The sequence below is a fragment of the Oncorhynchus nerka genome, unplaced genomic scaffold (assembly GCF_034236695.1).
Source record: "Oncorhynchus nerka isolate Pitt River unplaced genomic scaffold, Oner_Uvic_2.0 unplaced_scaffold_1003, whole genome shotgun sequence".
NCBI classification, from domain to species: Eukaryota; Metazoa; Chordata; class Actinopteri; order Salmoniformes; family Salmonidae; genus Oncorhynchus; species Oncorhynchus nerka.
This window is the reverse complement of record NW_027040291.1, coordinates 50,957-63,614: the sequence shown is the minus strand read 5'-3', so window position 1 is coordinate 63,614 and position 12,658 is coordinate 50,957. Positions and strand designations below refer to the sequence as shown.

At 44.0% G+C, this 12,658-nt stretch overlaps 1 protein-coding gene across 2 annotated transcripts; it reads right to left on the bottom strand.

Annotated features, from left to right (window-relative positions):
* Positions 1–610: 610 nt before the first annotated feature.
* On the bottom strand, positions 611–12,630 carry LOC135570256 (NLR family CARD domain-containing protein 3-like). 2 transcript variants are annotated; one of them, XM_065016369.1, is made up of 6 exons: positions 11,669–12,630; positions 10,922–11,095; positions 4,429–4,602; positions 3,198–3,371; positions 2,090–2,136; positions 611–1,536 (listed from the first exon to the last, which is right to left on the bottom strand). In XM_065016369.1, the coding sequence occupies exons 1-6, from the start codon at positions 12,625–12,627 to the stop codon at positions 1,007–1,009; spliced, it is 2,058 nt and encodes a 685-aa protein (XP_064872441.1). In that variant the 5' UTR covers positions 12,628–12,630; the 3' UTR covers positions 611–1,006. The 2 variants fall into 2 exon arrangements, with proteins under 2 accessions (XP_064872441.1, XP_064872442.1); XM_065016370.1 differs by lacking the exon at positions 3,198–3,371.
* Between the last annotated feature and the right edge of the window lie 28 nt (positions 12,631–12,658).

Sequence of the window (12,658 nt, the reverse complement as noted above, 5' to 3'; positions counted from 1 at the left end):
TGAGTGTGTGTGTCCAGTGTGTGTGTGTGTCCTGTGTGTGTGTGTCCTGTGTGTGTGTGTCCAGAGTGTGTGTGTGCCCAGAGTGTGTGTGTGCCCAGAGTGTGTGTGTGTCCAGTGTGTGTGTGTGTGTCCTGTGTGTGTGTTTGTGTGTGTGTGTGTGTGTGTGTGTGTCCAGAGTGTGTGTGTGTCCAGAGTGTGTGTGTCCAGAGTGTGTGTGTGTGTGTCCAGATTGTGTGTGTGTGTGTGTCCAGAATGTGTGTGTGTGTGTCCAGAGTGTGTGTGTGTGTGTCCAGAGTGTGTGTGTGTGTGTCCAGAATGTGTGTTTGTGTCCAGTGTGTGTGTGTGTGTCAAGAGTGTGTTTGTGTCCAGAGTGTGTTTGTGTCCAGAGTGTGTGTGTGTAGAATGTGTGTGTCCTGAGTGTGTGTATCCAGTGTGTGTGTGTGTCCAGTTTGTGTGTGTGTCCAGAGTGTGTGTGTGTCCAGAGTGTGTGTGTCCAGTGTGCGTGTGTGTCCTGTGTGTGTGTTTGTGTGTGTGTGTGTGTATTTGTCCAGTGTGTGTGTGTGTGTGTGTGTATTTGTCCAGTGTGTGTTTGTCCAGTGTGTGTGTGTGCGTGTCCAGAGTGTGTGTGTGTCCAGAGTGCGTGTGTGTTTGTCCAGTGTGTGTGTATGTGTGTGTGTGTGTATTTGTCCATTGTGTGTGTGTCTAGTGTATGTCCAGTGTGTGTGTGTCTAGTGTATGTCCAGTGTGTGTGTGTCTAGTGTGTGTCCAGTGTGTGTGTGTCTAGTGTGTGTCCAGTGTGTGTGTGTCTAGTGTGTGTCCATTGTGTGTGTGTCTAGTGTGTGTCCATTGTGTGTGTGTCCAGTGTGTGTGTGTCTAGTGTGTGTCCAGTGTGTGTGTGTCCAGTGTGTGTGTGTGTCCAGTGTGTGTGTGTGTCCTGTGTGTGTGTGTGTCCTGTGTGTGTGTGTGTGTGTGTCAGGTTATTATTGACACTGAGTCACCATCACCATTATTTCAGGGACACTGAGTCGCCTTCATCCCAAACCCAAATCCCTGGATAGAGGGGCTCAGTGAATGTGGAGGTGAATGTGTACAGGTGGGTCAGTGTGTCAGAGGAGGCTCTATAGAAGGACAGAGTGCCGGCTGGCCAGTCCAGATACACTCCTACTCTGTGGGAGCTGGAGGAGGGGACGACTATGATAGTCTGATTATTATTGTGCCTGGCAATGTAACGGTTGTCACAGCAGTCCAGACTCCAGGACTTGTCATTGTATCCAAGACAACAGTCCTCAACCTCTCCTCTCCTGTTGATTCCTTTATATGTCACTCCTATATCAGCCCCTCTCCCACTCCTCTCAACCTCCCAGTAACAGCGCCCAGTCAGACCCTCTCTACACAGCACCTGTCCCCAGTCCTCAAATCTCTCTGGGTGATCAGGATACGGCTGCTCCTCTCTCCTCCATGTCACCTTTCTGTTCTCCTCAGACAGAGAGAGGAGTCTGTTTACTGTGTTTGGGTTCAGTGTGAGATCACAGACATCTGATGGATGAAACCAGACACAATATTAGAAATCATCATCATTCACATTAGAATGTTAACTCACTTTTCACTAATTCATTTAATGTAGATGTTTCTAGGTATCAAAAGGAGAAGTTAAGGTAACTTGAGACTTGTTGAATGATCATATGTTATACTGTATGGTAATATAAAACACACTTGTTCCCATTAATTACACACACACACACACACACACATTTCTAATGTAACACTAAGATACCACACACACACACACTCACCTGTATGCATCATGAACACACACACACACTTCTAACGTAACACACACACACATCCACACACACACCTGTATACATGAACATAAACACACATTTAGTAATACGAACGCAAACACACACACACACACACACTGTCATATCAACTCTTTGTAAACGTTGGTGTCCCTGATTTTTTCTTCTGTAGAACTACAGCTGATATTTAATATGACCAAGTCAGTAATGATGGTGGTCTTTGACTTTGACTTAACTTGAATTAAGACTTATTCTTAGTCATATTCTTCACATCAGTCAACACTCACATTTTCTAAGTCCAGGTTTCATTCTGTTCTCTCCACCATGTTCCACACTGTAGTGGTAAGCAGAAGAACAGACAGTCATTGAGGGATACACCTGAACTCACACACACACAGGACACACACACAGTACACACGCACACACACACACTGTACACACACACACACACTGTACACACACACAGTACACACACACACACACACACACACACGTATATAGCATATATCAAGCGAATGTTTGTCTGTGTGTGTGTGTTTGTGACCAGTGTGTTTGTGTCCAGTGTGTGTCTGTGTGTCCAGTGTGTGTCCAGTGTGTGTGTGTGTCCAGTGCTTGTTTGTGTGTTTGTTTTTTTGTGTGTGTACTGTGTGTGTGTGTGTGTAAGTCCTGTGTGTGTGTCCAGTTTTTCTGTGTGTGTCCAGTGTGTGTGTGTGTGTGTCCAGTGTGTGTGTGTCCAGTCCTTGTTTGTGTGTGTGTGTGTGTGTGTGTGTACTGTGTGTGTGTACAGTGTGTGTGTGTGTACAGTGTGTGTGTGTGTACAGTGTGTGTGTGTGTGTGTTTGTGCGTGTGTACTGTGTGTGTGTCCTGTGTGTGTGTGTGTCCAGTGCTTGTTTGTGTGTGTGTACTGTGTGTGTGTGTGAGTCCAGTGTGTGTGTGTCCATTTTCTCTGTGTGTGTTCTGTGTGTGTCCAGTGCTTGTTTGTGTGTGTGTGTGTACGTGTCCAGTTTGTCAGTGTCCAGTATGTGTGTGTGTGTGTGTGTGTGTGTGTACTGTGTGTGTGTACACTGTGTGTGTGTGTGTGTACTGTGTGTGTGTGTGTGTGTGTCCAGTGCTTGTTTGTGTGTGTTTACTGTGTGTGTGTACTGTGTGTGTCCAGTATGTGTGTGAGTGTTTGTGTGTGTGTGTGTCCAGTGTGTGAGAGAACACTGAACACACACAACTTTGTCCACATACAGACAGGACACTCACCCCCCCCCACACACACACACACACACACACACACACACTCACACACAGCATATAACTTTGTCCAAGTGGTGGTCAGAATGTTTGTCTTAACTAGCCTGATAAGTCCAACATGTCTGATATGAACATTGACATAAACCCTCTACATACTTGAGTTTCTCCAGTCTGCAGTGTGGATCCTCCAGTCCAGCAGAGAGCAGTCTGACTCCTGAGTCTCCTGGGTGATTGTAGCTCAGGTCCAGCTCTCTCAGGTGTGAGGGGTTTGACCTCAGAGCTGAGACCAGAGAAGCACAGCCTTCCTCTGTGACTAGACAGCCTGACAGCCTGCAAAGAGTCAAATCATATTAAAATCACACTGATATTCTTTGGTGGTGAAAATAGTGGCAGTATATTTTTAAACTAGCTAAATAATCAAAGTATTGTTTCAGTATATATAACATGCTAACCCCTCACCATTACCAATAACAGAGGCTACAACAAAACATACTAACCTCTCACCATTACCAATAACAGAGGCTACAACAAAACATACTAACCTCTCACCATTACCAATAACAGAGGCTACAACAAAACATGCTAACCTCTCACCATTACCAATAACAGAGGCTACAACAAAACATACTAACCTCTCACCATTACCAATAACAGAGACTACAACAAAACATGCTAACCTCTCACCATTACCAATAACAGAGACTACAACAAAACATGCTAACCTCTCACCATTACCAATAACAGAGACTACAATAAAACATGCTAACCTCTCACCATTACCAATAACAGAGCCTACAACAAAACATGCTAACCTCTCACCATTACCAATAACAGAGACTACAACAAAACATACTAACCTCTCACCATTACCAATAACAGAGACTACAACAAAACATACTAACCTCTCACCATTACCAATAACAGAGACAACAACAAAACATACTAACCTCTCACCATTACCAATAACAGAGGCTACAACAAAATATACTAACCTCTCACCATTACCAATAACAGAGGCTACAACAAAATATACTAACCTCTCACCATTACCAATAACAGAGGCTACAACAAAACATACTAACCTCTCACCATTACCAATAACAGAGGCTACAACAAAATATACTAACCTCTCACCATTACCAATAACAGAGGCTACAACAAAATATACTAACCTCTCACCATTAACCCCAAATTAAAGGTGACATTCTGTACTGTCACCTAATATGAAACATTATATCTCAAATCCAAAATGCTGGAGAATAGCACCAAATTTAAAACTGTAAGCTTCACTGTCCAAACACATATGGTGTGGACTATGTGTGTCTGGTAAACACATGTGGATCTGGTGAACAGTTATCACTTGTTGACCAACTACAGGAATACTGACCTCAGAGTCTCCAGTTTACAGTGGGGATTCCCCAGTCCAGCAGAGAGCAGCTTCACTCCTGAATCCTTCAGGTCATTGTAGCTCAGGTCCAGCTCTCTCAGGTGTGAGGGGTTTGACCTCAGAGCTGAGACCAGAGAAGCACAGCCTTCCTCTGTGACTAGACAGCCTGACAGCCTGCAAAGAGTCAAATCATATTAAAACCACACTGATATTCTTTGGTGGTGAAGATAGCTGCAGTATATTTTTTTCAACATTTTCAGATATATCTGTGTCCTGAAACCTGCCATATCTATTCATAAATCAATGAATGTATCATTATTAGAAATGACAAATTATGAAATTATTGCTTGTAGATAGAAACATGTATTGAATAAATATTTGAGTAGACTGACCAGACCAGTTTAAAAAGCAGTATCAGTCAAAAGACAGTGAGGAATCAGATTTAGATTGTATTGAGTATACAGTCCACACCATATCTATTTAGACAGTGAGGTATCAGATTTAGATTGTATTGAGTATACAGTCCACACCATATCTATTTAGACAGTGAGGTATCAGATGTAGATTGTATTGAGTATACAGTCCACACCATATCTATTTAGACAGTGAGGTATCAGATTTAGATTGCATTGAGTAAACAGTCCACACCATATCTATTTAGACAGTGAGGTATCAGATGTAGATTGTATTGAGTATACAGTCCACACCATATCTATTTAGACAGTGAGGAATCAGATGTAGATTGTATTGAGTATACAGTGTTCACTCAAAATGACACAACGACTATGTTCCAGTAGAACAACGTTTACTAAACCGTATTTACCCAATACATGGTTACCATGGTTACCATGGCACTCAGCCCAGGTCCATCAACACTGAGACTCCCAGGCGCACTAATAACAGAGTGATATCACCGTAGTAACAGAAATATAGGGATACTTAAAACATGAACTTAACAATCTCCCACTTTTCTTTAAAGACAAATAAAACAACATAATGAAATGTCCCAAGTATTAGTTAAGTTCCTCATTACAAATGGGTTGTTTGACTTATATTTGTGTTTGTCAAGCTGCCACTTTCCATTACTGAGAGTCTTTAGGAGCACAATACCTGATGCTCCCTTTGTAGTCAGACAGTCAGCAAGCTGCCACTTTCCATTACTGAGAGTCTTTAGGAGCACAATACCTGATGCTCCCTTTGTAGTCAGACAGTCAAGCTGCTCCTTTGTGGTGGACCAGGAAAACAGCTGTGAGGTGTGGAATCACAGTTGAAGCGAATATCTGTGAGCCACCCCAGATGAAGTCATCAACATGACAGGCAAGTACTCCAGACAAGCCAATAGAAAACTGCAGCATCCACTTGTGACGTTTCTCCACCTGTACTCAGCACTGTTGCCTTGACTTTGCTGTACCAGTAGAGTAATGCACCTGCCAGGCGGAGCTTAGCTTCAGGCGGAGGTCAGATGTGAATGTCCCTGACGCTCTGTTCCCTGCAAAAATGCAGATTTGATGTCTATGGAAATAAGTTTCCATTATTTCTGCCTCAATCTCACTAAAATCATCAAGGAACCCACCAGGTACAACCCTAACTCTGTAAACAAGGGCACCCTCATAGACGTCATCCTGACCAACTGGCCCTCCAAATACACCTCCGCTGTCTTCAACCAGGATCTCAGCGATCACTGCCTCATTGCCTGTATCCGCCACGGAGCCGCAGTCAAACGACCACCCCTCATCACTGTCAAACGCTCCCTAAAACACTTCTGTGAGCAGGCCTTTCTAATCGACCTGGCCCGGGTATCCTGGAAGGACATTGACCTCATCCCGTCAGTTGAGGATGCCTGGTCATTCTTTAAAAGTAACTTCCTCACCATTTTAGATAAGCATGCTCCGTTCAAAAAATGCAGAACCAAGAACAGATACAGCCCTTGGTTCACTCCAGACCTGACTGCCCTCGACCAGCACAAAAACATCCTGTGGCGGACTGCAATAGCATCGAATAGCCCCCGTGATATGCAACTGTTCAGGGAAGTCAGGAACCAATACACGCAGTCAGTCAGGAAAGCTAAGGCCAGCTTCTTCAGGCAGAAGTTTGCATCCTGTAGCTCCAACTCCAAAAAGTTCTGAGACACTGTGAAGTCCATGGAGAACAAGAGCACCTCCTCCCAGCTGCCCACTGCACTGAGGCTAGGTAACACGGTCTCCACCGATAAATCCACGATTATCGAAAGCTTCAATAAGCACTTCTCAACGGCTGGCCATGCCTTCCGCCTGGCTACTCCAACCTCGGCCAACAGCTCCGCCCCCAGCTCCTCGCCCAAGCCTCTCCAGGTTCTCCTTTACCCAAATACAGATAGCAGATGTTCTGAAAGAGCTGCAAAACCTAGACCCGTACAAATCAGCTGGGCTTGACAATCTGGACCCTCTATTTCTGAAACTATCTGCCGTCATTGTCGCAACCCTATTACCAGCCTGTTCAACCTCTCTTTCATATCGTCTGAGATCCCCAAGGATTGGAAAGCTGCCGCAGTCATCCCCCTCTTCAAAGGGGGAGACACCCTGGACCCAAACTGCTATAGACCTATATCCATCCTGCCCTGCCTATCTAAGGTCTTCGAAAGCCAAGTCAACAAACAGGTCACTGACCATCTCGAATCCCACCGTACCTTCTCCGCTGTGCAATCTGGTTTCCGAGCCGGTCACGGGTGCACCTCAGCCACGCTCAAGGTACTAAACGATATCATAACCGCCATCGATAAAAGACAGTACTGTGCAGCCGTCTTCATCGACCTCGCCAAGGCTTTCGACTCTGTCAATCACCATATTCTTATCGGCAGACTCAATAGCCTCGGTTTTTCGGATGACTGCCTTGCCTGGTTCACCAATTACTTTGCAGACAGAGTTCAGTGTGTCAAATCGGAGGGCATGCTGTCCGGTCCTCTGGCAGTCTCTATGGGGTGCCACAGGGTTCAATTCTCGGGCCGACTCTTTTCTCTGTATATATCAATGATGTTGCTCTTGCAGCGGGCGATTCCCTGATCCACCTCTACGCAGACGACACCATTCTATATACTTTCGGCCCGTCATTGGACACTGTGCTATCTAACCTCCAAACGAGCTTCAATGCCATACAGCACTCCTTCCGTGGCCTCCAACTGCTCTTAAACGCGAGTAAAACCAAATGCATGCTTTTCAACCGATCGCTGCCTGCACCCGCATGCCCGACTAGCATCACCACCCTGGATGGTTCCGACCTTGAATATGTGGACATCTATAAGTACCTAGGTGTCTGGCTAGACTGCAAACTCTCCTTCCAGACTCACATCAAACATCTCCAATCGAAAATCAAATCAAGAGTCGGCTTTCTATTCCGCAACAAAGCCTCCTTCACTCACGCCGCCAAGCTTACCCTAGTAAAACTGACTATCCTACCGATCCTCGACTTCGGCGATGTCATCTACAAAATGGCTTCCAACACTCTACTCAGCAAACTGGATGCAGTCTATCACAGTGCCATCCGTTTTGTCACCAAAGCACCTTATCCCACCCACCACTGCGACTTGTATGCTCTAGTCGGCTGGCCCTCGCTACATATTCGTCGCCAGACCCACTGGCTCCAGGTCATCTACAAGTCCATGCTAGGTAAAGCTCCGCCTTATCTCAGTTCACTGGTCACGATGGCAACACCCATCCGTAGCACGCGCTCCAGCAGGTGTATCTCACTGATCATCCCTAAAGCCAACACCTCATTTGGCCGCCTTTCGTTCCAGTACTCTGCTGCCTGTGACTGGAACGAACTGCAAAAATCGCTGAAGTTTGAGACTTTTATCTCCCTCACCAACTTCAAACATCAGCTATCCGAGCAGCTAACCGATCGCTGCAGCTGTACATAGTCTATTGGTAAATAGCCCACCCATTTTCACCTACCTCATTCCCATACTGTTTTTATGCTGTTTTTTTTTTTTTTTAATATTTACTTTTCTGCTCTTTTGCACACCAATATCTCTACCTGTACATGACCATCTGATCATTTATCACTCCAGTGTTAATCTGCAAAATTGTATTATTCGCCTACCTCGTCATGCCTTTTGCACACATTGTATATAGACTGCCCATTTTTTTCCTACTGTGTTATTGACTTGTTAATTGTTTACTCCATGTGTAACTCTGCGTTGTCTGTTCACACTGCTATGCTTTATCTTGGCCAGGTCGCAGTTGTAAATGAGAACTTGTTCTCAACTAGCCTACCTGGTTAAATAAAGGTGAAATAAAAAATAAAATGTTTAAAAAAAAATCACTGTCAGCAGCAATCTGAGTAACTCTGAGGTGCATGTCGGTGAGTCGTTTAGCAGCCAGCTCCTCAAAACCTCTAGCCACTAGATGAGTTGTTTGGGAGTTGTTTAGCAGCCAGCTCCTCTAAACTTCGAACCACTAGATGAGTCGTTTGGGAGTTGTTTAGCAGCCAGTTCCCCTAAACCTCTAGCCACTAGATGAGTCGTTTGGGAGTTGTTTAGCAGCCAGCTCCTCTAAACCTCTAGCCACTAGATGAGTCGTTTGGGAGTTGTTTAGCAGCCAGCTCCTCTAAACCTCGAACCACTAGACGTGCTTTTGGCACCATTCCAGTTCTTTAAGGGACACACCCACCTTGTTGAGACACATTTTTGGCCAATGTCTTTGACTTCCTCAAACACTCAATTTTTCCTAAAATTACTGAGCTCATCTAGTTTAGAGTCAAATGACACTTCCTTTGTTTCAAGTACATCATCATTTTGAATGTCATTCTGTGTTCTGTGATTTTTCATTGGTTGAAATCTGGTCAGCTGACCCTGTTGTATCAGAAAGTGTAGCTGGTTCAGAGTACTGCAAGTTGGACCAGTTCTGGTGTTTTCCTTTAGCTTTTCCTGCTCGTCCAATGACGGTTGCTGTGTGTGGAATACCACTTTCTCTGTCCATGTATTTATCAGTTTGTCCAGTTTTCAGACTGGAACAACCATGTTGTCTTGACACATGTGTCTGTTGTTGAACATTTTCCTCATTTGAACCCTCAACAGTATTACCAGTGGCATGGCTGAAGGTCTCTGCTCCATTTCCTGTGTCCGTTTCAGTGTCCATATCATTGAATTAGACATCTGGTAGGTTTGTGTCTGTTAATGTGTCCTTTTTGGTCATTTTCAGTAGGAGGCTGATTCTCAGCAACAGCCCCTCCATCTTGTTGATCATTTACTTTCCACAATCTTGAGTGATGCACCTTAAAATGGTGCCTTCGTGCCTCACAAATATCACCACACCATCTTGGCCAATGATTACTGCCGGTCCTTTCCACTCTTGACAGTCAACTCGTTTGTAGTACACTTTGTTTCCAGTCATCGGTGGGTCGAAGCTGTTTCCGCAGAGCCCTGAGAATTATTTTCTCGCTGCATGTAGTGCTGAAGGGTGCTGTCCCACCCCCATGCCCTCACACTGGTCCCTTCTACTGCTGCTGGCTTGTCAACCAGTACAGAGGGAAGATTAGGGTTCTGCCCAACACTAGTTGCTATATCTGTAACTATGAACATTGTGCATTGAGTTTTTTGCCATCAAAACCCAATCTAGGGCTGTCATTGTTTATGTCTAGTTCCAGTCACATCCATTGTCTTGCTTCCCTTTAAGCATAATCTCTGAGTGTCTGATTATGTCTCTCCACAAGTCCATTGCGCCATGGACTGGATGCAGCAGTTGTCTTGCTTCCCTTTCAGCATAATCTCTGAGTGTCTGATTGTGTCTCTCCACAAGTCCATTGCTCATGGACTGGATGCAGCAGTTGTCTTTACTTCCATGTTGAATTTCTCTGCCATTTCTCTTATTTCATTATTATTGAATTCTCCTCCATTGTCACAATTTCTGTGTCGGGCCATGTACACTTATCCAGGAATGGATGAAGTGCTGGACCATTTCACTCACTTTATGTCCCACCGTTTGAGAAAGTTACAGAGGCTACAACAAAACATAGTAACCTCTCACCATTACCAATAACAGAGGCTACAACAAAACATGCTAACATCTCACCATTACCAATAACAGAGGACACAACAAAACATGCTAACATCTCACCATTACCAATAACAGAGGCTACAACAAAACATGCTAACCTCTCACCATAACCAATAACAGAGACCACAACAAAACATGCTAACCTCTCACCATTACCAATAACAGAGGCTACAACAAAACATGCTAACATCTCACCATTACCAATAACAGAGACTACAACAAAACATGCTAACCTCTCACCATTACCGATAACAGATTAACAATTAACCTCAAATAAAATGTGACATTCTGTACTGTCTCCCAATTTGAAACATTGTATCTCAAAACCAAAATGATGGAGCACCAAATTTAAAACTGTAAGCTTCACTGTCCAAACACATATGGTGTGGACTATGTGTGTCTGGTAAACACATGTGGATCTGGTGAACAGTTATCACTTGTTGACCAACTACAGGAATACTGACCTCAGAGTCTCCAGTTTACAGTGGGGATTCCCCAGTCCAGCAGAGAGCAGCTTCACTCCTGAATCCTTCAGGTCATTGTTACTCAGGTCCAGCTCTCTCAGGTGTGAGGGGTTTGACTTCAGAGCTGAGACCAGAGAAGCACAGCCTTCCTCTGTGACTCCACAGCCTGACAGCCTGACAAAGAGATCATCATGACTTCACAAACACACTGTTAATTTAACACCAGTAGTGTAGAAGGACAATGGTAAACAACATATAGATTCATCTTCCGTTTCCTAGAACTGTATGGTCATATTGTTATACTGTTTTTTAAATTTATTTATTTATTTACTTTTCTGCTCTTTTGCACACCAATATCTCTACCTGTACATGACCATCTGATCATTTATCACTCCAGTGTAAATCTGCAAAATTGTATTATTCGCCTACCTCCTCATGCCTTTTGCACACAATGTATATAGACTCCCCCTTTTTTTCTACTGTGTTATTGACTTGTTAATTGTTTACTCCATGTGTAACTCTGTGTTGTCTGTTCACACTGCTATGCTTTATCTTGACCAGGTCGCAGTTGCAAATGAGAACTTGTTCTCAACTAGCCTACCTGGTTAAATAAAGGTGAAATAAAATAAATAAAAAATACTAATGTGAACATCAATGCATTGATTCAATATATTTTTCATATATACGTATGATTAGTTCATAAATGTCATTGTATTGTATTCATTTTTTGTCATTTTATTTACTCACAGAACAGCTCTGGAGGCTTTGACCACTGGCAGCAGCCTCAGAAGACCTTCCTCTGATCTGGAGTATTTCTTCAGGTCAAACACATCCAGCTCCTTTTCTGAAGTCAGCAACACAAAGACCAGAGCTGACCACTGTGCAGGTGACAGTTTGTCTTCTGAGAAACTTCCTGATCTCAGGTAGCTTTGGATCTCCTCCACTAGAGAATGGTCATTCAGTTCATTCAGACAGTGGAACAGATTGATGCTCCTCTCTGGAGAGAGATTCTTCCTGATCTTCTCCTTGATGTACTCGACTGTTTCTTCATGGCTCTGTGAGCTGCTTCTTGTCTTTGTCAGTAGACCTCGTAAGTGCTTCTGATTGGACTCCAGTGAGAGGCCCAGAAGGAAGCGGAGGAAAAGGTCCAGGTTTCCCGTCTCACTTTGTAAGGCTTTATCCACAGCACTCTTGTAGAAAGTAACTTTACGCCTTTGTTTGATCCTCACAGAAAAGTTCCTGGACGTTGATTGCAGTTTGTCCATTAGATTCTCATTGTTGTTGATGAATGAGACGAACACATATACAGCAGCCAGAAACTCCTGAATGCTCAGATGAACAAAGCAGTACACCTTGTCCTGGTACAGCCCACATTCCTCTTTAAAGAGCTGTGTGCACAATCCTGAGTACACTGAGGCTTCATTAACATCAATGCCAGCATCTTTCAGGTCTTCTTCATAGAAAATCAGATTGCCCTTCACAAGCTGTTGAAAAGCCAGTTTTCCCAGTGACAGAATGATCTCTTTATTCCAGTGTGAACCTGTGTCTTCTTTCTCAAAATACTTTTCATTCTTCTGTTTGGTATGAAACACCACAAGGTGTGTGTACATCTCAGTCAGAGTCTTGGGCATTTCTTCTCTCTTATGTTTCAGCATGTGTTCAAGGACTGTTGCAGAAATCCAACAGAAGACTGGAATGTGGCACATGATGTGGAGGCTCCTGGATGTCTTTATGTGT